Below are 27,973 nucleotides of genomic sequence, written 5' to 3' on the forward strand. Positions count from 1 at the left end.
GGCTTTCAGTATTTCTTCCTCTTCACATTGTGAATGGTATCAGTGAAGCATTGTTCTCATGTGAAAATCACAAAATGAAAACAATGTGAAACTTCATCTCATGTGTTGAATTCCTCTGTAAACTCAGCAAAATTTAAAGTTTTCTCTAAATGCAATGAGGTCAGGTGTTTGCTCAATTACAAAAGCTTACATGAAACTGGAAACAAGTAGTTTTCCATTGTAAGTTCAATTACAATGTGTTTTTGTTTTGATTAGCATCACTGTTTATAAGTGGTTGATATAGAAAAAGTGAGAGATACGACCTTCCTCTCTGAACTTTGGTAAATAGATTGAAGGCATGAGAAAATGTCAAGGCTCAACTGTGGTCAGAGCGTTGCTGTGGAGCAGTGAGTCATTCTCACTGTGTATATGTGTGTATGTAACATAGAGAGAGAGAAAGAGACAGAGAGAGGCAGTGTTAGTGTGTGGCGTGTTGTACGTAGCAGATGCAGTGATCTTTATCTCTCATTCATGGCGTCCAAGGAAATGTAGCGTAAGCTGGTTAACAGTCATTTTCTCAGTATCTGCCTGGCAGAGATGTGCTGATAATCACTGCCATGTCGCTCATGCAGCCACCTGCCGCCTTGTTCTGTGGAAACTGAGGTGATGCTGCAGCATTGCCCAATCGTGCTCGTGTTGCCCACATGCTACTGAGCTCATTGATTGCCTTTTAAATGTTACAGAGTTGCTCTGTGCAAGCAGTCTTACCCAATAGGGATGCAATGCAGAGCAAACCCAGTGCAACTTAATGGTTCAGTGAAATACACTTTATTCATTCATATACTGTATCAATTCATAGTTCGTACAAGCAATTACATTGTCAATTTGGGCATTTACAAAATACAACCTAACACTATTCTACAATAAAAACTTTACAAATGAGCTAAACTTTATATAAACGTTCTCTTTTACAAGTATTTACCAGAGTTTTTCATCTTCCTTATCCAAATGGCAATAAAATGACTCAAGAGTTTGTACTCTCCTGATCTGCTTAAATGTGAACTGAACTTATAAACACAGGTAGAGTGCTAATTGTGACACTCTGACACAAATGAACACTGACACTTTTGCTTTGCTGTTAGGCCTTTAAAGATGGCACCTTTAAGGCGAGCCTCCTGTGTAAATAATGACAGAGCTCCGCCAGTGAGAGGGGAAGCTGTGCCACCACCCGTGGTTGTTTAAGGCACTTTGGATAAAAGCGTTCATCAACTGACATACAATACTCCAAAACAGTATAAGTAAAGCCTATATTTTTTGCCACATCGATCAGGAAAAGCTTATATTCTGATTCACATCTGCCGTTGATAATCACAATATGAAACCACAGGCTTGGCAGAGAGAGGGGAGCTGTGGCCCTGCCAGCACTTTTACCACAAACTATCAAACTGCCACGCTGAGCTTCCTGCTATACACTGCACCAATGTGTGTTCTGAATACAGGATCCTGTAATCAACAAATTCTCCATATTCTCCCCCTCAGGTGCCTCGCCAACATCAAAGGAGGCAAAGGATGGTGTGGTATCTCTGTGTGCCTGTGCCTTCTACTGTATAAAACAGCCCGGCTTTCAGCCCCAAGACACAGGCAGGGAGCAGCCGAGGAAATTTGATTTCATGACTACCACGTTGCTACCTGGCAGGTAGGGCTGTGGTTCATGTGTTTTGTAGGTTTTGCCTGCACCTGGTTAAGAGTTGATCACACCTCTTTAAAGCGCAGGATCAGATATGAAAATCCCTTGGCTAAAGATCCAAGTTTTTATGATTCTGTACAGAGCAAAAAGTATCAGAATGTCACTTGGACTGTTACTTCAGTGGAAATTTAGGAAATTACATGTATAAAACCCTTCCTACATACTAGCAAGATTTACTGAATGACCTTTTAAAAAACACAAATTGAGTTTGATCTTTCCCATGAAATGAAGCATATACATACTGTACATCTACACATAGATTAATTCGAACAATATTAATTTGATTAACAAACTTTCAAAGTCAAGTGAATTATTTAAAGTCAGATTACTTTTCTCGTCTCGTTATGGCTGACAGTTCACCGATAGCAACGCCACAACTGGAATATTTATGGTTTTCCAATGAAGTTCTTATGAAAAGGTGAATTCTGCTCTGCTTTGGTGACATTTTGTGAAAACGTGCACAAGAACAAGTGCACTTCTTGTGACTGATTATTACATTTTTATTTCTGATGAAATAGGAATAGGATTATGATGTATTCATGTTATATTGTTTTCTCTAACTCTAGATACCAATTATTTATTCTTAAACTATTTTTAAATGGCTATTCGAATAACTTTTTGTCCACCCATACCAAAAAAACCATAAGTGTCATAAATCATACAGCAGCTGAGGATAAGTAGACCAACATTTTAAGGTAAAATACTTTAAAGGCACTCTACAAGTTTGATATCAAATAATATATCAAATATCAAATAATTCCATTAAAGTTTTCTGTTTGATTTGTATTGTTTCTCGACATTGTGGTGTTCTGAATGATCTTCGTTGCTCTTTGACACTTTGCTCAAACATTTTAAAGTTACTGGGGTTAATTAAGGCCCAGATAGAGAGAGAGAGAGAGATGGAGAGAGAAGCTGTGCACAAAAACTAAAAATCCCTGGCACTGAACACCAAGCCCCAAGCCCCTTGGTGTGCTTTTGATCCTGACTTGAGCTTCACATCAGAAAAATCACCAAAACTGCCTTTTATCTTCTCAGGAGTACAGCCATTTCTCTTTCGGGCAGATAGGCTACTGAAAGGCAGAAATGCTTTTATCACCAGCAGTCTCGATGACTGTAATACTGTCTTTTCTAGAAAACCCTACACGAACAGCACAAGCAGAAGCAGATTTTTCAATGGTTACACATTAGTTTGAAATTTTAAGGTTCCGTATTTGGTTTTCAAATCACGTCTGAACACAACACAACTTAAATGAAAATCCCCCCTTAATCTATTCCACTGGATTTGTAATTTCAGCTTTATTAAGTTTGTTTAAGCAATCTAGTCTCTTTTATTAATTTTAGGTTATAGCACTTTGTGTATGAGTATATTGAATTTCCAAGAGTGATATCATTCGATTTCAATCATTGCACCTTTTCCTCTTAGAGATAATTCGACACTTTTATCCGTAGTGATGTACAGTTCGTTACCAGATTTGGTAACAGAAATATCAGTAGGTAAACAGAAATATTTTGAATCCTTTTACTCCTGCTGTGCACAGGTTAAATTCTCACAAAAGTGTCAACACACTGCTAGAAAATGCTAACAAACAAATATCAAATGAAGGACAACATATCTGATTCTAAGCTTTAGATTAGAGTCACTTTGGAGCAGTTAAAGATTTTGTTGTTTCCATGACTACATAACAAATAAATTCAGAATTCTGTGCTAAATTTAACAATTACATTGATCTCAATTCACTAATGTTACTGGTTTATGACAATGCTATAACGTCCTTATATGAATGATTTTCAACATTAGTTTTGTAAAATTTCAAACACAACATTAAATGTTGAAAATTCATCTTTAAACTTCAAATCAATTCCATTCACCCTTCACCAGTTACCTGAGAGGAAGTGACAGTGACAGTGACAGTTTGTGATATTGCAGTAGTAAAAAGACATTTTCCATAGGGGCCTCTGATCAGCACTGAGATCTTTCAGTGGTTGTGTAACTCTGTAGTGTATGTCCTTGAGAAACACGCTTCTCTGTCTCCACAAAGCATCTACTGTACATCTGAGGAGCTCTTTCAACTGAAGGAGATGTGAAGAAATCAGAAAAAAAAAAACTGTTGTCTGGGCGCAAACATGCTGTTTGTTGAGATGCTGCCGGTTAAGTCTAAATGCCAGGCCCACCTCAAGCTAACGTACCAACAGCCACACTCACACACACACACACACACAAAGACACACAAAGATACACAAGAACAAGCCCCTCACATACACCAAAGCACATATGCATAGACATAGACATATACACATACACACACTTTACATCAACAGTTGAACACGCACACAAACAGACAGAGTACTGTCTCTCTGACTTTGTCAACCTTTTGCAATACCAGAGAGTCCACAGCCCTCCTTCTATGTAAAAATGTATTTAAAAGTCTATTTGAATCTAATATGAGGCTTCAGCTGCCCACATGAGTCAAATCAAGTCGATATCTTTCTGTCTTTAGTGCCAAATTCCCTCTTTTTCTTACGATTCTTCTGCTGATGCTGAACAGGAAAACACTGTCTGTTGAGACACAAAGGCTGTAACTGTGGACAATAACTGTGGACATTTTTGCTCACAACGAGGACAGTGGATTTTGTCCCTCATCACTTACATTGTAAGTGCATTAGGAGGGGATCTTCTAATGGTCAGTGCGAACAGGAGGAAAAAACGAAACCTTTTTCAGGGTTCATATGGACACCTGACCGTTGTTTAAAGTCAGACTTGAAAAATCTTGAACCCCTCCTTTCAAAAAATACAGACATGAAATCTAAAATCATTCACATGTCAACAGTAGATCATTTTCTTTCCTTTTCATGAGATCACTTTATCAAACATTCTGTTGGTGGTTAACTGTCTAAAAAGTGACTTAAAGGTAGAAGTAAACAGGGAGCAGAATTTGAATATCCCTACTCTGCTGCCCTGAGGAGTTGATAAAATTATTATCTAATGCTCATAAACTCATCTAACAACACAACAACATAAATACAGATCAATGATGACACATGTGTCGTGTGATCCACTGTATTACTGTAAATGTGTGACCTCAGAGAAATGCAGCGACAACAAAAAGTTTCTCTTTTTCAATTTACTTTTACCTTTTGTGGTCATGCACCGAGAACAAATGCTCTCTTGCAGCATTCACACCTTGTTCACACTGACAGTTACGCACATTCATACCAGGAAGCCGCCCAGTACAACTGCAGTCTGGTCTGTCAGCCACTAAGCATTACTGTCACGCAGCACAAAACCAAATGTGTCTGAGCACTGAGCAAACATTCAGTACGTCACTGATCTGGAAAAGCTCAGTTTTCCTCGACCACAAGACGATCCACTTTGGAGATTGTTTTGGAAAGTTTTTGTGTGCAAAAATGTTGTCACTTCACTGGTTGACATAGGCCAAAACAAGAGAAAAAGATGTGTTTTCAGATTAAGTCAACTCAATATGGACATGATCTAAAGTAAGCAATCAATTAATCAATCTATCAAGCTTTTCATTCAGGTAAGCACAACTAATGGTGGTTTAAAAACCATTAGAGAGTGATGCATAGAAAAACAGAAATGCTAAACGTAAATTATGAAATCAAATGTCCAAATAGATAAAAGAGTAAAAAGATAAAATAGATAGACACATTTAAATACAATAAGCAGCCATAAAGCATTTTAATCAAAAGCCTGAAGAGTTTCTGTGTAAAGATACGAACACACTTTACCCCTCTCAGATCGTTCTGCAAGTTGTTCCAGTGGCTTGAAGCATAAAAACTGAAAGCTGCCTCACAAAATTTTATTTATTCCTTTATTTATTTTATTGGTTCATTTAACAGGGACAGTACACATTAATAAACACTACTATAAATGCGCCACAGTTAGCCAAGAGGCTATTTTTCATCTGTAACCCCTGGACAGATGTTACTTTTTCTAAAAAAAAAAGGGTATAACAATATTAATTTTAGAATTAAAGTTATTTATAACATTTATAAGCACACGAATACATAGAGAAGTGAGTATTAATATTAGTAAAAATATACAGTATATGTAAATATTTTTGTCTTGAACTCTGAAACAACTAAAAGACTTGTGGCAGAAGTTCGGGGGGGCATCCTGGTTCATACTGTACATGTCAAGCATGTCAGACAAATAGTTTAGTGCTGTGCAACCGACATGCAACAAATGTAAAGACTTTAAAATGAGTTTAATGTGCTCTCTCTCTCCCTCTGGTCAATTGTAATCAATTGTAAATGATATTGAAATTTTATAAGTAATGTAATACATATTGAACTGATTGTTTTGAACTGGCAACGAGAAGTTTCCAGTGTTTATACTTTGTTTTTCTTTTTTAAAAAAACAAATGACAGAAACGGGAAATACAGAGCCGATATTTCAACTTTTGAAACTGCTCGGCAAAAGAGGATTTCAGCTTTCTGTAGAACCATAAATATGAGATTACATTATTCCACTCAAATTAGGGACTAGATAGATATCTCCAACTAAAATGTTATCTTCAAAGACTCATGGGAACGGGAGTAAAACTATATGCTCATATGCAATGTATAGACAATAATTTGTGCATTTTCCAACATGATAAAATTTTATTTTATATTCATAAAGTACTCATACTTTATAGCAAGTGTTGGAGCCAGCACTCTCTCTCTGTGACTTATGTGTCTATGTTCTTATCATTTAACAGGTAATTTGACCCGCAGACCAAATCTAAGCTAAATCGTTAAAGTCTGGAGTTTTGGGGCCTGTCTAAACTTTTCCATCTTATTTATCTTTACTCACAAACATCCTAACTGCATCCAGAAACAGTCCTCCTTAAGGCAAATTTTTATTTCAAAAAAAAGTTTCATTTATAAGGCATATTGTTCAAATAAGCTTTCTAAATGCTTCAAAAACTGCCAAACAAAAATAAAGCAAATTCAATAAATTGTAAAAAAAGAGCACATAAAATACAAAAAGAGTTATATAAGAGTATATTACTCCTTCTGATGTTTTCCCGGGGCAAAAACAAACCAGTTATTTATCTTTTTTTTTAATCAAGCCAGTTTCATATATCATAGCAAAAGGTTACTTTAATTACATGTTATGACAGATGTAATTCATACAGTCAAAGTCACATCTCCATTCAGTCAGGCTTCGTTAGCTGTGATGTAGTACATTATTATCTTTCAGCTTAAAGACCAGCTCTGTTTTTCCTTGATCCCACTGACTTTATTTCAGTTCAGTCACTCTTTCCAGACAAATACGTTTTGTCAATCACGAAACAAGGCATCCACACACCAAACCCCAAATAAAGTTTTGATGCAAAAATGTTAAGAACCCTCAACAGCGATACATCACCACGACACTCAAATTAGTGCCATACCGACTAAAATCCCACCAGAAGTCATGCATCAGGAAATGTTTCCAATTGTTTTCTGTGTGTGTTTATAACAACGAGGAGACAGAGGCGATGTGGAGATATGTGTGGTGACACATTTGTCGCCATCGCAACAAGGGCCCTGTAATCTTCCCAATCAGGAAAACCAGAACAAATTAGCTTGTGCAGCGCTTCCAGTGTGCCATCACTATAAATTAGCATCATGACCCCGAACATGTACTCTACAACAACAGAGCCTGGGAGAATAATGTTTGTTCCCAAGATTGCTCCATAAGTATAGGATGATATACTGTGAGAAGAGGTCCATTCACATCCATTTCTCACACACTTATTGTATGGTGGAGTGAAAATATTTCCCCAACCATAGGTTATGGGATCTGCAGGGTTTGGGTTTGGTCCTGATCCTTTTTCATTATAGAGTTTGTTGGCTGTGAACAAACACTAGCAAATCATCGGTGTGATTGTTTAGCCTCCACTGTGAGAACACATGGCAAAAGCACCAAAACAACACACTGACAATGAAAGTCGTTAAAACAATAAAAACGTGTCTGAAGGACTAAATAAATGATACAGATCTGTTCTTGTTCAGTCACTTTTGTTGCTATTAGAAACACTTGTTTTAAAGCTGACAATAAACAAATTTAGTGTATTAATATGCACCTCTGATACAAGGGGAGATTTAGGAGCCAAAATCTCCAGATCAGTGTCAGGTCTGTTTTCAATAATTGCAGTTAAGTAGGAAAGACGAAGAGCAACAAAAAGACAATTCAGTTTCATTCAACTCATGCTGTTTTCAGTCATCTGTTTCTTTGTTTCATTAATACAGAAGAGGATTAGGGCCACATGTGAAAACTTTGAGCTCTGAGTTTAAATTTTGGAATTCTGACTTTAAACTCAAAATTCCAAGATTAAAGTCCGAAATCTGGGAATAAAGTCAGAATTCAGACTTTAATCTTGGAACTAAAATAATTTTGTACATTATCATTTGGTTAGAGTTTTGAAAAGTAAAAATACATACTGTAACATCTTTAGTAGGTATGACAAAAGAAAAAGTAAGAGTGAGAAAGAAAGCAAGAAAGAAAGAAAGAACAAGATGAAAAGTGAAAGAGAAAATCAGACGGAAGTAGAGAGCGGCAAAAAAAGAAAAAAGTGGTGAGGAAGAGAGGAAAGAAAAATACTGAGAGCCAGAGAAGACCAGTTCAGCTCCAGTTGGATATCAAATCTGTGCTCTAAGTCTCTGAGTCAAGTAAAAAACCATCAAAGCCTGAGGTTTGGGGACTCAAAAGACGGTTCAATCTCCAGCCATTTCCCACAGCCTTTTAAGGGCTGCCAAACGTTTATTTGTTTTGGATTAATGTAATTAACCCCCCCTCTCCCGGTGTCGCACAGAAGAAGCGAGTCACAGTGAAAAGATTACAAGGCCCCTGCTTCTCATACATACAGCGCGACCAAACCATCACAGTGGCTCGGAGATTTCATATCAGTGGATTATATTTTGCTTTAGCTTGACATGTAAATCGCCCTCTGACAGTTCTTATAAGCACATCAGCAAACTCTTTGCAGTCCATGCAGTAAAAGGACAAATTGCAGCGTAGGGTTGAAGAGTACTTCTGCAAACTAGACAGTTATTTTGAATTTATAGACGTTTATTGGAGAATTGTTTGTCCTCTCTTACAGCTCAAATAGCAGCTGTTTAATAGTTTAAATTACAAGAAAACTTATTTTTTCTTCATCTGGTGCAAATAAAGATTCAATGATAGAATAATAATAAAGTGCATGTACAAATGAAATTAATTTTGTTGTTGTTGACTCATCTTTAGAGCTATTTTCTCAGTAATATACAGCTTACTTTTATTTTATGTGGTGCCTCAAACTTATTATAATATGGAGACTGTTATTTGCTACCCAAATACAGAAAGCAAACAGACAGTATGATGTGTGGGCTCAACTTATCTCTCTGAGGAATTCCTGAAGACAAAACCCCCTCAATAAATAAAAAGAGTTTCTTGTATGGCCTCATAAACCAGTTACAGTAATCATGCGGTGATGAGTCTTATGAAAAAAATCTAAATCTTTAACTATTCAAAAACTAGGAAACCCCTGCTAACTTCTGTCACTGACCCTAAAGCAAATTCTAAAATCATGCAGTGTGTTTTAAGTGGCTTTTAAAGGTCGTTTACTTGGATCATAAAACTTACTCAGTCAATAACGGTCTGTATAAAATTTAATTTCAAGTAGAAACCAGGCTTTCGCAAACCAATTCGTCGGCCTCTCCGAAGCAGCCCAGAGTCATAACTCTTCTGGCGTCGATATTTTTTCATGTGACAGAAGTCACAGTAAAATGATGTGTGAGTGTGTAATACATTAGTGTTCCAGCCATAGTAAAATGTCCCATAAATCGTCAGGGTTTTCTGTTTCATACGCTACATCTCCCTTTGTGGATGAAATGGGGGGAAGAGAAAAAAATCTGAAAAGTATTGTGAAGATTTTGTGATCAGACCCAGATGGGACCAAATCATTTTTCAAACTCTGCTAAAATGAATAATGCGCTTTCTGATTTTGCATAAGTAAGAATAATGAGAGGTTTTTCTTAAGGCTGGGAGAACAAGGATACAAGTTATGGTTTGACCATTTTAACAACCATTTACAATGAGGGAACTCAGAAAGAACCATGTTATTTTTATTTTTAGAAATCATAATATATACACTCTTTGAATTAAAAAAATATATATATACAGTCTTAGTTGATGTGTCAACATCCAATGTCACTAGCTTGTCAGCATTTATAGTTTGGTGTTTTCTTCATCTGTTGAGTACATATGGTATTTCATTTGCAGTGAGGTGCACTTAAACAGTCAAAGAGCAACTTTCAGAAGGGAACAACGCCAGAGCCACTGCTGCCGTTCCTTCTCATAGACGCAAACTACACAAACCTCCTCTCCTGTCACTACTGTAATGATGTGGTGGGACTCACACCTTCTACTGAGGTCCCTTCATTCAGATTAATTCCCATTTTGTACCTCAAGAGGTCAGTCTAGCTCCCTGTGCCAGCAGCGGCTGACCACCTGAACTGATAGCCAACACTGAAACTTGATAGAAGAGGCTGTTTTCAGAAGAGGCAGAGCAGAAACCTGAAACTGTTCTTCTGTTACATTGATAGTCATCAAAATCACAGTGTCAAGGTGAGGAAACAGAAAGCTGTGAGTCTTCGGCTGTGCACATCATTCAAGTACTGTGCTCTTCTTCGCTAAATTAGTGGCTGTACAGTACAATATGATGATACTTATTGATCTCCATTCCCTTGATTGCAACTTCTAAATGGTAACCGTAGGAAATCTTTGTTTTGTTTAAGAACATTTCAGCAGAGAAGTTACTTTCCTAAGCTAAACCATTGTCCTTTGACAACCTGACACCCTGGCGCCTAAACTGTTTCTGAAATACACAAACCCTTGATTCCCAAAAGAATAAGGCTTAAAGAAAGAATTCTAAAAGACTTTGATGCTGTTGAAGTACATATATGATGTATTTCATGGTTTTGTGTTGTTGTCTGATGTATTTTTGTATTCTTGTATAATGGGCCAAGTGAAGAAACCAGCACATTTCCAGGGCAACTTTAACTGAGTTGATAGCAGAGCATTTTATAACAATCTTAATAATAGAAACAATAGTTTTGGAATCAACCCAGTATAATGAGAAATACAAGCTATTTTTCTTGTAATGTCCATCAAAAAAGAGCCAGAGATAAAAACGTTTCCACCCACAGCGTCTTTGCAAGACCCGGAAGCGATGCAGCCGAATGACATGTGAAAGTTTGGCATGAAAGCTGTTGTACTTGCTTGTTTTTGTCAAAAAATCTGCTCCTCTTTTGCTCTGATTTGCTTTATCTAAACATCTATGCAATTCTATGCATGTATGCAAAAGGCATGCTGGGAAATGTAGGAAATCTTTGGTGTAAAATGATCTGAGGGTGGAATTTTCCCTTAATTTAGTGACTTTGAGCATTTGTAACACTCTGTCAGTGCTACCTTGCATCACCACCCCCACTAAACCAGTATGTGGTTAAAATCTTAAGACAGAAATTAAATAATGAAATGCAATTCACTCTACCTGATGGTAATTCTTTGCATGTAAATTGTGACATTACTGCAGTCCTTACTTGTGGATTTGTCTCCTCCTTGAAAAGAACTTATTCTGTTGATGAGTAAAACCAACTCAACACATCTATTACACACACATAATGCTCTTAAAAAGTAATTTCTAAAATAAAAACCGGCACTGCAAGCTTTCAGTGCTTTTCTGAAGGAAACCCATACAAGAAGTCCTCTCTTTGAGTTTTCCCTCCTGTTTCCATGGCTGCTGCCAGTTTGTCGAAGAAAAAAAAAATGCCAGGATGTTTTCTTTGTCCTGCACGACACTGCCTACATTTGACCTTGGCTTCAGATGAGGCTGTTTGGACTCGCTGTGAAATTTAACAACATCACAGAGCCAGAGGATGAATTACTTTAGTATTCTCTGCCTGCTATGATTCTCGGTACTGTGATTCCTTTCTCATTTATTGTGTATACTGTACGTACAGGCCAGATCGTTCTAATATTCATCCCCTTTATGTCTATCTTTTAGATATTTGATTTTAGCAAGAGAAAAGCGAGAGCTGAGATCATCGCTCCTTCAAACTTCATCTGTTTCCTGCAAATCAAAAAATACTCAAAACTTTTATTTTCACTATAGAAGCAATCTGCAGAAATTTTTACTTTATCAGAAACCACACGGTGGATGATCCCAGAATACATGAGGAAAAAACGTTGACAAAAACTGAGCGCATAACATTTCCCAGAAGCCTTTGTGCAGCCAGAAAACTAACCTATATGAGGACCCCCTTGAAAATGAGATGGTGCATCTCAAGGGTTTTATCCTCTAATTAAATTTTGAAGTAAATATGGTCCTTACTTTTACCAGGATTACAGGATTTTGAAGACTCTTATGAACCAGATTAGAAACAGTAAAAACAGTGGCAGCTCCAGTTCCTGGCTCTGCTTAATGTAAGCATCATATTTTCCTTATTTCAGTCTTGGCTTTCCCCTGTTGCGTGTTACAATGTTACAGTTTCATTTAGCAGACACTTTTATCCAAAACAACGTACACATGAGAGTTAATACAACACAAGCAAGGATCTAGTCAGGAGAGAACAACGCATGTAAGTGCCATAAAGCTAAGTTCAAGTCTAATAGGACACACAGTAGGTGTCAACAGGCAATGCAAAAAGGGCATAGAGACGGATAATATGTATATTTCACAAGAGTATGAGAATCACATCCTAATCAGCAGGATCAACTCCTTGATTGGTTTCTTTGTTCATATAAACACTCTGCAGACTGTTCATTCTCTGCTCAAAGCTCATACCCATATCATCACAGTCCTGCAGAATCCTTTGCATCTCCAAATGTCAGTTTTTCAGGATATGAGAGAAACAGGTTTATTTTTCCCTTTTGACACCCATAGATTTTGACATTTTGCAACGCTTCATCGGTAGAGTGACTCATGAAATATTTTTCTGCATATTGGAGACAGTGTGAAGTGTCAATCACCATAAGAAAAAATATGCATTTCTACAAGCCACTTGTCATATCTGTCCAATGCTGTTTTGAAAGTGACTGAAAACATCCTTTTTTAAACTTTGAATGAATGTATATAAGAGGGATGTTACCTATGATACATAATGCGGGTATGAACAGATAATGCACCCTGAAAAGATACCAAAAGCATCCGATTTTTTAGTTATTCACCTTGTCACCTGACTGACATGTTTTGCCACATTACACCCCTTCTTCTGAGCCATATTCATCCTCAACATGGACAATAAACATCCGTAAATCAGTTTCCTTTAGAGAGAAAGGCACTCTTTATAACTTTAGCTCTTCTCTCACAATCATCAGATTTAGACTTTTCTTGAGTTTCAGTTTTCACCAGATTTTTTTTGTGCAGCAGTGGACAACATCTGGACCTCCTCTCATCACGTAAAAACCTGCAATTTTTAAAACTTTGCAGAACGGCCAAATGATCTATTATGGCATGTTTTTTTTAACTTAAACCCCACCACCTAGGGGTGCACTCCTAGTATATACCATAACAGGTTGTATTACTGTAAATACATGCATGAACTACTGTATCTCCAAAATATCAGCTTTATGAAATAAGAAAAAATAATCTTATTTTAATCTTTATGAAAATGCATTTTGTAGATAATTCAAAGGGTTTTTAGATGTTTACCAAAGAAGCTAGAGAACTTTCTTAATCCATAAAAAAACATCTACATACTCCTTAAGTGTATCTGAAAACTTACAAATCACCTAATATGGAACTATGTGGTTTTGTGTGAGAATATAATAGTTTTTACCAGTGGTGTTTGGACTCTTTTTCCACTTTTTTACAGTAATTACTACTTTATACTTAAATGTTAGTTGTGTATGTGTGTGCACATGCACATATGTGTAGTACACACCCCAGTACATGTGTTTACTGCCTCATGCAGATGTTCGTCTGCACACATGTATGCACGTACTGTGGGACCAATCCTGAATCCTTGATCTCCAACTGCATGGACTGGCATGGAAACACTCACACACACACACACACACACACACACACACACACACACATACAGATAGGCTCACACACCCACTCCCCAAACCTAAACAATGATCCATCATATGAGTCCACATCCTCCTCTGGGCCACATCAGTCCCTTTGCTGCGGAAAAACTGATCCCAGAATCGGCTGCTAACTGTCAACTGCAGGACTCTGAGCCGCCCACTCACCACTAGAAAGAGACCACTGTGGACGCACGCATTTAATAGGCCTGCCATCAGAGTAAATGGAGGCTTAGTTTGAGAGTGCTCTGATCTTGCTCTGGATTTGTGACGCTCCTCTTTTTTGTAAAAACCCAAAGGGGAGCCCAACACAATGGTGGACTTGTCGAGGCTGTAATTGTGATTTTAGTTTTGTTCCTTGTCATTGTAGGTGAATTGTCTGGCATGTCGTAGCTGTCATCGAGGTTTGTGTGTGTGTGTGTGTTTGCGTTCTCTTCTTTTCTCTCCTCTGAACTCATGCAGCCATTAGAACTGGATGTTGGCAAACATTCAGTGACTTTTGTTTCAAATCGAGATGCCACCATTTGGGGGGGAAAAAAATGCCACCTGGTTTCACATTTATTGCACAAAATTAAAACAAATTAATGTTCAGTTTGGGTGATGAGAAACGGCTCAAGACTTGATTTAATAAGGAAATAGATGAATGTACAAATCTGATGTTACCGTAAAATATTACATGTAAAGGGTTAAAGCGTTCAAGGGTTTTTTTTTTTTTCTTAAAATCAATATTTTTCATATTTTTTGTGCTTAAATAAATGGATGCAGTGTGTGTGTGTGTGTTTGTGTTCGGTCATCAGCCACTACTACCCTTGAGCTGCCCACTGCTTCAGTATGGATATGGCCACCCACACACTCTGCCCTGCTCCACCATTTATATCAAACTTTACATAATGGACCATCTGTGGACCCTGTATGGTTAGCTCATTAGCATCGCCACAAGTTCCTCTTTGTGCCAGTTACAAAGTGATTTTTTTAAAACCATTTTACAGCCTCTTGGCAGCTGAGTTGGCCAACATGTAAAGGTGGACACAGTTAAGATAAATGTTGAGATTTGGTTCAGTGACAATTTTAAACAACATGGTTTTCATGGGAATCCATGAACAGGGAGAGAGAGTGAAACCCGCTAGTGAGTTCATTCTTACAGGATTGTAAAGCTGTTGTAACTTTACACTTCTTCCAAGGTGAGTAAAGTACAGTAAGAAGAACAAAATGTATGAAAGAAAATCAGCTATTCTTGAAGGCTAACGCAGCTAAAAGTTAGAAAAACAGTTAAGATGTAGAAGTAGATTATTTATATTCCAGTAACAAAAGCAGGGGTCAACACTTGCTTTATATTACAGCTACAGAGGATGAATCTGTCAGAAAAAAGCAATCATATTATAAACTATGCCACCCCCATCAATAATTTTACACATTTCAGTGTTGTCTTACCATTGAAAACAGTTGGTGTACTTTCCCCTTAAATCCATGAGAGGCATATTATGCAGAAGCAATTCAAGATGAAAAACAGAATTAAAAATTAAGCAGATTTCTAACATCAAACAGTAAATAAACAAGAACAAATGTAGAGAAAACTCAACAGAAGAACAGAATAAGACTTTGATTATTAACGCCATGCTTCGTGCAGCGTGTTGTGTTCTGTTAGATGAAGCTCTGGGCAGAAACTTCATCAGAGACAGAGTCGGGCCTCTCTGGCTGTGGCAACACACTAACCACTAATATCAGGTTGTTCAGCAGAGGAGAACAACAGCACGGCCACACTAACCAGACAGCTGCAGCTTCCTGCATCACAATATGCTGGAAGAGGGATTAGCCACTCAGCTAGCATAACAATACAGATAACAATAGTACAAATAATTATCATAATTACGCCAAGATCACTGTACTACTGCAGACGCAGCTGCCACTGTCTGTATCCATGGAAATATGATATATCAGAATCAGAATCAGAATTTATCGGCCAAATATGTTTGAACAGACGAGGAGCTTGACTCCAGTTTCTCAACGTACTGAAAGATACACATACAGAAGACATACAGCTAAAGAAGTACAGCGGGTAACAGAGATAAGCAGACATTAACATATAGTTATGTACAGGCACGAAAAAGAATAAAAAATAAATATATATGGACAACAACATACATATAATGTGTATACACAGGTCAAACTGTCATTTTAAACTATACAGTAGTGCAAATAGTATGGGCAATGTAATACATCACTTTCAGTGAATACAGTGGGTTATGTACAGTGTAAATATGTAGATATGTACACATTTACAACAGTTTGCACATGTTTATTGCATGATTTGAATATAAACTGAATGTGATTTGCATATATGATTAATATTGGTGATACATGGTTGTTGCATAGGGATAGTTAACTGTAATCATATGTCTGATTTGTAGTTGACTGTAGTGGATTGTATTTGGATGGGTTTTTTTTTTTTTCAAACAAAAAAAATACAGAAAATGGATACAATAAAAAACAATACAATACAATAGAATACAGGTGAGGACACAATGCTAGTCCTTCTGTCACACCGACTCCTGTTAATGCTATTTTTAATGACCAAAACTATCACTGCATCACTATTATTTTTTCAGTGATTCCCACTAACATCCCTTTTATTCTGTGGAATAAAAGAGATGTGTGTGTTTCCATCAAGGGCTCACCTGGAGTAATATGATTCTCCTCTTGTCATTTTAACGACCCGGTTTTGCTACTTTGAATTGACGGAGAAAGACTGAAATAGAAGTCTTTATTGTATTAACTTCTTCTTTCTTTTTTTTTAAATCACTTATGTTTCTGCCAATTTGAAAGTTTGTAAGGCTTTGATTAACGATAAGTAAAAGCATTTTTTTTTCACACTGGCCTGCTGTATAGTATGCATCTTGTGTGGCTCTAACAAATTTCACATTTAGTTTTAGTTTTTATGAAGAATTCATGAAACAAAACCACTTTAGAGGAGACTATTTGAAGTTGTGGCAGTATTGTGAGCATTTTTGAAGGATTATATGCCGTGCTTTCTGGATGTTTTTTTTATTTGGTGGAGTGTGTTTTGAACTTTGTGAAGCTCTGACGGACCCCGCAGCTTACTTATCTGTGGCAATAGTGGGAATTGATATCACCACACAGGGGTGAAAATGTGCAATGGAAAAAAGACTGTTTCCATTGAGCCAAGCTGCAGCTTTGTGGTTCATCAGTGTGTGAGCATGTAGTGTCGGCTGATTCAAATCTAATGTATCAAGCTTTAAATAGCAGGCACGTTGCCTCAACTCAGGGAGATTACATTCTTTTCAGCGTTTCCTTTTTTCTTTTGCAAAAGTGTGTGTTTGAGGCGTTCTGTGGTAAAAGGCTGCATGTGCACGCCCTTGTGTGTGTGTCTGTGTGCACATACGTATGTTTCTGTCTTTCTGTAAATACGTGCGTGTGTGTGTGTGTGTGTGTGTGCGCGCGCGCGTGTGTGTGTGTGTTAGGAGCGAGGAGTGAATGGCTTGGCTCCACATCAAAGGCCCCTGCAAGTCTCTGCATTAACGAGGCCCTTTGTTTCCTGCCTCCCAGATTACAGCACGTCTCTCCCTGTGCTGCCAGTGAGCGGTGTGTGTGTGTGAGTGTGTGAGTGTGCATATGTCTATGTCTGTGTGTGTGTGTGTGTGTGTGTGTGTGTGTGTGTGTGAGTGTGCAGAGGGCACGGTAACCTGTAGACCAAAGGCCAAGGTCTGATCCTCCTCCTCATCTTCCTTATTTAATGTAACCAAGACCAAAGTAATCCAAGGCAACTACAGTTTTTCAGTCAAGTTCATGAATTATCTTAATTTCTAGAGTTAAACTTTCATTAAAAACTTTCAATATTTGTATCGCTAATGCTTTTTTGTCATGTTCTCTCTGTATTTTGTAATTCCCCCCTATATTATTCATGGAAATATTTACGTATCTCGTTGTCTATGTTCTGATTTTAGCTGTAAAGACAGTACAGTCGTTATCTATATCTGCTTCTGTATCACAAAAAATGTTCTTGTGGGTGTTTTGTCTCTCATGCAACACATGCAAAATGAAACAAACGATTACAGTGTGAATAACTTTCTTCAAACTAGTAGATGTATAGAATGAAAACAGCAGAAAACAAATGGCGATTAGACATTTGTGAACTATCAATGTTTAGCATCTGATGTAACTGCTCTTTATTTAGAGGAAGCCATATGTTGAATCCTTACTTGGATGTTAGAGGGAAAAGGGAATAAATGGGAAACAGGGCTTGTTTTAGTTGAGAGATAGTGTATTCAGGAAAAGTTAGCCTACTTAAAAAATACAGTAACTGGATTTATTTTTGCTCAGAACTAGTCTCAAAGAATGCACAAAGTCTCATCTTACATGCTATAAAAATTAAGGGAAAGCAAATCTTTATAACTACAGTATATGATCTGCATGATTTGGTAACCGTTATCTCATCTCGGTCTTACATGATAATTCCAGAGTCACATGCACATGCATACTAAAGACACTGTGTTGTCTTTACCGGCTGCTCAGTGTCAGTTCTGAGTTTGTGATGTTGAGTCGGAGCTTGAAGAAATTAAATGCAATTCGCAAGAAGAGCGAAATCCACTAGAAACCTCTTGTGGAATATATTTCAGAAGTTATCTCCCAACCTCCAGACCTGCCTTTAAACCTGAAGCCTAAACCTGCAAATCACCTCACCTCACCTCAGTCAGCTAAGCGACACACAAACAAACCTTGCAGTGAGTGCATGTGCGGTGACACGGCGTGACGCAGAAGCTTCTTTTTGCTGCTATTTCCAGTCACTATCAGACTTGTTTTTCATAAGCCGGGGCATGATTTGTTAATGCATGTCTTTAAAAAGTTCATGAACTGAAGCGGGTCTGAGTGAAGATAGAGCTGTTCCAACCACAGCTTGCTTTTTCTTTCCTCTGAGCACACAGGGAGAAGAGCAGGCTGCGTGCAAACATTTGAAGGGTTTTGTTCCAAACAGAGATGTAAACGGTTGCAAATAAAAAGGGGTTTCTCCTCTTACCCAGTGATGGATAGCACAATATGAAAAAAAGGATGGCACTTTAGAAGACAATCCTTGGAACAGACTCGGTGAAACTCAGCAATCAAGTCCTCGGTTGCCAAAGAGCAGCTTTAGTGTTTTGATCCTCTGTATTTCTTCACTATTTTTGATGTAATGGCTGAGTTTCATCACTGCCTGACACTTTTAAGTTGCTCAGGATAAGATAAAATGTACATTTATTACATTTTAGATCCTCAAAGTCACAAATGAAGTGTTTGCAACTTCGTCCACTGATCCTCTGGTGAAGACCAGCGATGAGTCTTCAAAGCTTTATTCCCTCCTCTGTTTATGTTTGTTGATTTCACCCCCAAAGCCCTCCTCGGATCTGATCTGTGATATCAACTCATAAATGTTTGATAAGGAGCTAACGAAGAGGTAAAGGGACTGCATTCTGCTAAATCAAAAGAGACAGACATTCAAATTAGCAAACATTCAGCAAACTAGAACTTGAACAGGCCTCATTATCCAGCACAAGACATCAAGTTCTCTCTCTTTGTTTTTTTATTTTTACTGTTATTTATTCAAGATTTTTTTTTTTTTTTTTTTTTTTGCTGAGCTAGTATCTCCTCTTTTCAGGATATTCACACAGCTACATGTTCACCCTTCAGAATCGAAACCAGTATTTTATTGTTGTCCAGAATGTGCTGATTGTCATACCAATCCTGGTCTTAACACTGGCTTTTGTAACCTTTATTAGTGGTTAACAGCACGTTGCTGTTGTGTCTCATGTTTCCACCTCTGTGTGCTACTTCTTAAATGAGTTCTAAAAATTCTGAAATGATTCAAAGGTTATTCACTCCCACAGATATCAAACCCACATTCACAGGAGTTATGTGGCATTGACATCATCCTCACTGTGAAATAAATTACTTTCACACAAATTCACAATAGATTCCAGCACAAATACAGGGTGAATCTGATGACATATCTCAGAAGATAAACAAGCACTTAAAATAACAGGATAAGTGGATTTTAAGACACGTGATTGATGTCATTGGTTATTGGCACCTGATTTATAAACTTGATAACCCTGCATATCAGCTGCATAAACCCTGAATATCATCTACTTCGACCTTTTAATGCATTTTGCATGAAGATTGGTGACTATCTTTGTCCACATAACATTTAAAAACAATTTAATATAAGTCATACATAACCTTTCATCTCACTAAAACCACATTATTGCTGAATATTTAATATTAAGAGATTAGTTTCATAGTAGAGGCATAGGAATAAAATAAAACTGCTGAAAAGATTTGTCAAGGTTCCACATTGCTGGCTGTATGTTGCCTTGAAGGACATGGTTTTGATTGTAGGAGAACTACCAATAAAAAGCACACAAGTGGTTCCAGTTAAGAGCTGTTCGCTTGGATGTGGCTTAACCCCAATGAAAGGACATGATTTAATTACTCTGCTGCTTTAATGCGCCTGATGTTTCTTTAGAAAGCACAGTATATAATCTTTTTTGAACCAACTGTGATTCATCTTTGAAAAAAAAAAAAAAAAAAAACATGTTAAAGAGAGAACGTTCCCCCCCCACTGATGATTAAGAAATGGAAAGAAACTCATTGAAATGACATTCTCATATTTAATGAGTCCTTTATACTCTGACAGTAAAGTGTGTATCATTCATTTCCACTGTTTACCTTTTTTTTTAAAAAAAAAAAAAGGTGTTTGTGTTCAGGGGCGAAAACAAGATCTCTGTGTGGTGTCTGATGCAGAGGTTCCCGACCTGTTTGACTTGTGACTCCTCAAACTGAAGCAAACTGAGACCCTTGACTCAGATTGCATATCAGTTGTGGGTGGTAGACATAACATTTAGAGGCTTCAGGACATCAAATTATCCAGTAATTCACAAGAAAGAAGCAAATATAAGTCAAAAGTCTGAGAAAAATAAGAAATATGCTATATCTGTCATCCTATCCTAAGATTTATCCTGTCACCCCCAGTTTGAGAACCACTGGTCTAATACAACAGCTTTTTCTTTAATATCTGTGGTTCCAATGGAAACTTAATGCTTGCTCTGCATTTTGATTAAATACACATTTTTAACAGGAACATGTATAAATACCAAGAATGCCCCATTTCTTTTCTAACGTCTTAAACTTTTATCATTATTGCTGTCTATAACCAGACTGTAACCAGACTGCAATAATATCTGTTTGCACCCTGCTATTTCCATAAGCTTTAGATAAATAAATATATAAACATGTTTCCTTTATCATAAAACCACAGTCTTTGTCTTGCTCAGAGATACAGCTCGTATCTGTGTCTGCATTTGAAAAGCTCGCCTTCTGGGGTCACAGCAGCGATGCATCCTTTTGTTTTCTGTGTGGGCTGCTTATCTTTTCTATCTTCTCATGTTTCCTTATTTGGCCTTTCCTGCCAACAGATGATGTGTGATGTCACGACTGCCATTAGAGTTTGAGATAAAAGATGAAGAGATAGGATGCCTGTGTGTGTCTGTGCTCAAAAACTCTGGACTGATATGGCAGGATGGTGTTAACTTAAAATACGACTCTGATCTGACAACATTATCAAACCCAGTGTGTATGTGTGTGTGTGTAAAAGGGAGCAAGAGAGAGAGAGACAGAGAGAGAGAGAGAAAGATATAAAGAGAGAGAAAGTGTTTTGTAGGTCAGAACACCTCAAAGTATTTCAAGAGAGATCATGTGTAGAGAATGAGTTCATTTCTGGATTTGTTTTGTGTGTATGTGTGTGTGTGTGTGTGTGTGTGTGTGTGTGTGTGTGTGTGTGTGTCTGTGAGTGAGAAAGATGGGCTAACTATCGCCTATAGCCTTATGTGAACCTGTGAACCCATGTGATGATTGTGCGTAACTATCAGCACAGATATTCATGGGAAACTGTGTTAAGATCAGAGTGTGGCAAGCTCACGAGGCAACGTGGCCGACACAGGAGAGGTGCTGTCTCTCTGGAAAAACAGCTGTCTATATTTAATCAAGGCGAATAAACAAGGAGTTTAAACAACTCATTTATAATTTAGATTTGCATACATTAAAATCGCTCATTTTAATCTTTTTATTAATATGCATCGACGATATTGTATAAATATGCAGTTTTATGCAAATACCAGGCCCATTTTCTGTTTGTATTTAATTCTGTTTCCCAGCTGTGGATCATCATTTTCATTCAAGGCAACCGACTCAGATTAAGTCAAATATTAAGTCACAGCATGGGAGTGTATAAATATTTCTCAATTAAAAACTCTGAAGACCAGATATGCTACTGTATCAGCATTAAAAATGCATTGGCGTTGGGAGGAAAATAGGGGAAGGCAAGTTACGAGTTTGATAAGACATCAGAACTTCAAGTCTACATCTTTGAACTATGTTTTTTCTTTTTCTTCTTTCCCTCCTCCAATCAAGTAGTTGCAATAGCTAGCACTTTTTGCTGTTTTGGAGACTGTTACAAAATCTGGGGGATGTAAGGACCAGCCAAAAACATGCTGTGCCTCTGTTATTGATGAGTATGCCGTGCCTTCTGATGTTTTTCACAGAATGTCCTACATTTTGCTGTTTCTTGCCTGAGTTGCCACTTTTTCTGTCAGTGCAAATGAGGAGTTTTGTTCTGAAATGTGAAAACGACCAACTGAACAGTGTGACAACAGCCGCTACAAAAGGACTGCTGAGATGGAAGTAAAACTCACAATGCATAATTACTAAAGTTAACTTGATGCTGATAATACCCCCCCTCCAAAAAACAAAAACATTTTACAATAGCAGTTGCATCTTTCAACAATAAAAATGTGGTTAGACTTCTTTTTTTTTTGTAGAAGTATGTTTTTTTAATCTAGAGAAAGTGACAAGACACATGTTTTGTTTGTTTTATGTGAATGAATCACAAAAAAAAGAACAAAAGACAAGGCAGGTTTTACTCACAAGAGGAAGCTGTCTCCATCACAGAGGCAGCCTTCTCTTCAGTAAACAAATCACACACAAAAAGTGAAAGTGAAGTAGTGCTGTGTTGCATTTAATCAGTTTTACACAGTAAACAAAACGTTGCATGTTGTCATCAGCTAAAAACATTTTGACGCCAGTATAGAAGCGAACGCATGTCGAATAGATTTGCAGTCTATCGCCCCACATGCTTTTTTTTTTAATCTTGTGTTTATTGATATATTTAATATTTCATGTATGCATGCTGATAATATTCAACAGCCAAAGTACGATTTGCAAAATAGAAGCAGTGGGGATGAAAGATGTAAAGGTCAAAAAAAGTTCCTTCTTTCTTTTTTTAATTATTTAATGCTCATTTTTATAGGGACGCATGTGGACCAAAGCCACATTCCACAGCATTTACAGCCTGTTGTGTTGTGCAGTGCTCGTCCCCTAGATGAGCCTCTGATGGGAACTAGTGAGAAAAATGAATCTGTTATTATTTATACATTTCCACAATTGATATTCATGTAGCTTTAAGTGTTATACTTTCAATTAAAATCCTTGTGAATGTGCATGAGCGCATGACTAAAAGTTCAGATGGAGAGTCATGCACGGAAACCTCAACTAAACCAACTTTGGAAAAAAAAAAAAAAAAAAAAAAACCTTGGAAAAGGTCATCATGGAAAATAATGAGCTGGCTCCACATTAGAGAGGGGGGGGAAAAACATTTTCCCACATTTGAATGTAAAAATTGGTTTTAGCTCCTTAAAGTGAATCATTGTCATTTGCTTTTAAACCAGTTGATGGCAAATAAAAAAAAAGTGCAGATTATGTGCAAACTTGGCATCAAGATTATAGCTGTACTCCAAAGTAATTATCATTTCAATATGGTTAATAAAAAAAAATAAAAATGTGTGTGAGATAAACAAAGCAAAATGGATGAAAAAAATAACTCTAGCTGCAGAGATATAATGAAGAAAATGGTGCAGGATCTGTTTCCTGAAACCAGAGCACACAAATGCACTCAAAAGTCTTGACTACAACGTCAAATATAACCAATCTATACGTCTGAATCGTTGTCCTCGGGGAGAATATTTGACTTATGAGAAATTCTGGTGGCCAGACGCAGCAGACTGTTGCAGCCAGGGGGACCGTGGATGGTGTGAACTCGCCCCTGGAAGTCATGAATAATGCCTTTGCAGCTGAGCTCAGGGAGGTGATGTCTCTTTAAGAGGCTCAGCCCTCTGCCGAAACAATCGTACAACCCCCCAACAAGTCATCGGACCTGTCAATCATCCGGTCGGCGTCCTTTGAAGTCGAGAGTCCTCGCCTTGTCTTGGGCTCAAATGAGCTGTTTGCTGGAGTAGGGAAACATTAGTCCTCTACCAGCCAGCCGGGGGACGCCACAGCTCAACTTTTTTTTTTTTTTTGTTGCATGCGGTGGGGGTTTCTGCACTTTGGAGGCGTCGCACGCTGAGGAGATTTAACAGAAAAGTCCTTCTTTTCTTTATTTATACTTTTTTTTTTGTTGTTGTTGTTATACATATATATATTTTTTAAAAGTGTATAATATCGCGGGGGTAAGTCGACATGCCTCAGCTCAGCAGCGGCGGCGGGGACGACCTGGGAGCGAATGATGAGATGATAGCGTTCAAAGACGAAGGAGAGCAAGAGGAGAAAATCCAAGAAAACGCGTTCACGGAGAGAGACCTGGCCGACCTCAAGTCCTCTTTGGTGAACGAGTCGGAAATAAATCAAAGTCCGAACGCAGCGGTAGGTGGCATGGAGTGTGTGTGTGAGTGTGTTTGTAACACAGACAGAGAGTGTATGTGTATGTGTGTGTGTGTGTGTGTGTGTAACAGAGAGAGCGAGACAGGAAAGCTTGTTTTATTGTACACGCTGCTGACAAGCGTTGAATGAAACCAAAAAAAAAGAGAAAAGCATAAAGCCTTCAGGGTTACAGTTTCCCAGAGGTTTACTGCAGGGACAGGACAGGGATGCCATATCATAGGTGAGCAACAAAAAAAAAAAAAAAAACACCCCCTAAAGTATGACAAGGTTGTTATAAACTCACTCTCACTCTCAGACGCACTCTAGGATAGTTGTGTAGTTCATTTCTATAAGGGTACCATCGCCTTATTTCCCTTTTTATTTTTGTGGATCATTTGTGTTTTCGGTCCCTTCCAGGCGGTCAGACGGGGACAGCAAGGCGAGCAGAGGGGCTTCCCAGAGAAACACCGGGAGCATCTCGACGGTGGTAAGAAGACAAAAACACACCTCATACTCGCCTCTCACCCGGTTCAAGTAGCCAATACTATCTCTGAAAACAGCTGAGAAGCGATAAAAACCCTCCTACTGTGTCAAAGTAAGGAGCATTTAGGTCACGGGGACACGTGCTACTGCATTAAAGCCAACTTCAAAGAGTTGTTTTCAGGTGTACGCTGCAAAAAACGGAAAAAAAAAATGCCCATCGTGCCTTCATCGTCTTCCCCGGTTTATCTCTCAGACATCTATCACTTAGTGGGGAAGTTTCCTCTGTGTCTGTTTCAGATTAGCTCATGAGATATTCAAGAGATTTGAGTGGAAATTACTCGCTTTAAATGTCCAGTTTAAGAAGTTAGGTTGTGAAACATGGTCTCTGGGTGTTTTCTTGGCCTTGAATGTGGTAATCCCACCTTTATACAGTACAAAGCAGCTTGTATCAAATGTTTTTTTGATACTGTGCAGCTGTGTTTGAATACATTTTGGATTAACAGACATTTTTAGACTCAAACTGTTGACATGGTGAGGCTTTTTTTTCCTTTTTTTTTTTTTTTTTTTTTTTTTTTTTTGCAGTGTAGCTTTATGCCAGACTTTGCCAAAAGTGGGGTCAATCTGGGTCCTTGAGAGGTTTAGCTCTTGCTTCTTTTTTTTTTTTCATGGTTGCCACCCTAAAGAACAGAGTAATTTCTCCTTTCCTCCCTAGAAGAAGGCGCATTTAGAGAACGTATACACGGCAGTTTTGATTATAGGTGCTGTACTGCAGGCTGCACTCAGCTGTGCAACTCATTTCAATCACTTCTAAAAGGAAAAAAACTGTTCTCACATGGTGTATGTTTGAGCAAAAATCTTCCATCAAAAGTGGATTTGCGGTGTCAAACGTGTCTATTGGGGGGGGGTCTTGGGGAACAAGTGAAGCCCACAGAAAAGAGACTCTTCTGAGTCTGAATGATGCCATTGCGTAATTTCGTATTCTGTCAGTCTGGTTCCGGCCACGTTAAAAGTTTTGGCACCTTCGGAAGAACTCAGCAAGTGACAAGTGATTAGAGTGGAACAGTTAAAAAAAAAAAAGTAAATGAAAAAGACCTGTGTGTGTGTGTGTCTCTGTGTGTCATACAGACCAGGTATAATCTAGTTATAGCTGACCCACAGAGATGCTTAATATGGGTGGTGGTGAGAGATAAATTAACACATAGGCTACAGGAGTTCACGCCTCTCAGGCAAGGTGACGGTTGTAACGCTTTTGTCTCAAGTATTGTAGTCTGCACCCATACAAGGATATAACATGTAGTAACTAGAACACTTGTAAATAGTTGACCTACTTTGTATGCACGTTTATTTTGGATCTCAGGTTTTTGTTTTTTTTTTGTTCTGAGACACATAGATAAAACTTCTAGTGAGACTGTGGGAGTAAGTATTAGAATTTTTTTGTGTTTTGTTTATTTATTTATTTATTTATTTTATTTTAATCCTTACAGCACAGGGTGTGAATAATGTTTCTACCATAGCCCTCCCTTTTTATACGAATTTAAATCAAATTTTAAATATCTGTTAAATCCATATTGAGACCCGTCCTCTTCAAACCAGAAGAGTTTGCTTAGAAAATTTAAGAATAAAAAGTTTCAACTCCTACAAACTGAACATTAAAATTAAAAACATTTGTCAAGTTGTTGCGTTTTTTGTAACTCTTGTTTCTTATTTTTTCATGTCTGACCTCCAGTGTCGAAGCAGCAAGATGGAGGCATGTACAAGACGCCGGCGTACCCGGGGTATCCGTTCCTGATGTTGCCTGACCCCTACCTCCCCAACAGCTCGGTTTCACCATCTGTAAGTCCACTTCTGCTTCGATTCTGCTGCTGGCTGCAATGCACTGTTCACTGTTTCTCTCCTAATGGTTTATTGTGTCAGTAGCTGGAGGCAATCTGAGGTCTTCAGTATCCACCCAACTAAAAGTCTTTCTTTGGACTTGAGTGCAAGTTTGTGCACTTCAGATGCTATTTGTATTCTTTTGATATCAAGTGCAAACACTAATCATGTGGTTTTGTGCTTCTGGAGGGAAACTGGCTTTTTTATTTGATGGTCTTTTTTTTTTTGAATAGTTGTCAATGTTGGTGGTGATGCTCTTGCAATAGTAGCAGCTCACACTGCTGGAGAAATAAGAAACAAACACATTCTCAGGGATGGAGATGTTTCGATGTTTGGTGGCTGAAACTTCATGCTTCAGGCACCAGAATTTGAATAAGGTGGTGACAGACGTTTAAAGTTGTAGTGATTTTTCAGGTCTTTTTTTGGATAAAGGTATGAATATTCCCTCTGGGTATTTCTGCTTCTTTTTTTTTCTCATGATTTGTATTTTATTTTTTGTGCTTGTTGTCTTGCAAACTAGACAATCTCCACTTAAAACAGCCAACAGTGTCTTTCTGTATTACATACGCTTGGCATACTATGGCCTCATCTATAGTCTTAAACATTTTACTTACTATTTTACTCAAATCTAATAACATTTGTAGCACTATATGCTGCTTTTTCAAATTAAAAGTAGAATCTGAGTTACCTGCCTGCAAAGAAGTACTATTGTTTGTTTCCTTATTTTTTATACTGTATTTATATTTGTGTTTTTTTGCAGTTGTGCCTCTTTAAATGTAGTAATAAGTGGTTGATACTGACTAAAAACAACATAAACTAGCAGCAGCAGCCATGAGACAGATCAATAATAATTACACAACACACACCTCTGTCAATTAAGCCTAAGAAACGCCTCCCTCCTCCTTTCAAATTGCAAAGCAGAAACGATCACTTTATTCCAGCACAGTGCACGAACGTGCCTGTAGCCTGATGCAGTCGAGTTCGATTTAGGTTCAGGGAAGGAAAAAAGAGTCTCCTTCAGTATGAGATCACAGTCGCAGCACTGCAAATCAGTCACAAACTTTACATGTGTTCCGATTTGGCTTTGAACT

General features: G+C 37.8%; 1 protein-coding gene across 12 annotated transcripts in view; it reads left to right on the forward strand.

Annotated features, from left to right (window-relative positions):
• The window catches only part of tcf7 (transcription factor 7), a 112,284-nt gene that overhangs the window by 7,655 nt on the left and 76,656 nt on the right, over positions 1-27,973 (forward strand). For 3 of the 12 annotated variants that reach the window (XM_044371469.1, XM_044371475.1, XM_044371476.1), the window contains exons 1-3: positions 24,043-24,530; positions 24,945-25,014; positions 26,737-26,843. In XM_044371469.1, coding sequence (XP_044227404.1) covers positions 24,348-24,530; positions 24,945-25,014; positions 26,737-26,843 — 360 coding nt within the window. In that variant the 5' untranslated portion in view covers positions 24,043-24,347. Of the gene's footprint in view, positions 1-1,518; positions 1,676-24,035; positions 24,531-24,944; positions 25,015-26,736; positions 26,844-27,973 lie in introns of those variants that run through there. The other 9 variants (XM_044371470.1, XM_044371472.1, XM_044371478.1 and 6 more) reach the window with 7 other exon arrangements.

Source organism: Thunnus albacares, chromosome 13 (genome assembly GCF_914725855.1).
Source record: "Thunnus albacares chromosome 13, fThuAlb1.1, whole genome shotgun sequence".
In the NCBI taxonomy this organism is placed as follows: Eukaryota; Metazoa; Chordata; class Actinopteri; order Scombriformes; family Scombridae; genus Thunnus; species Thunnus albacares.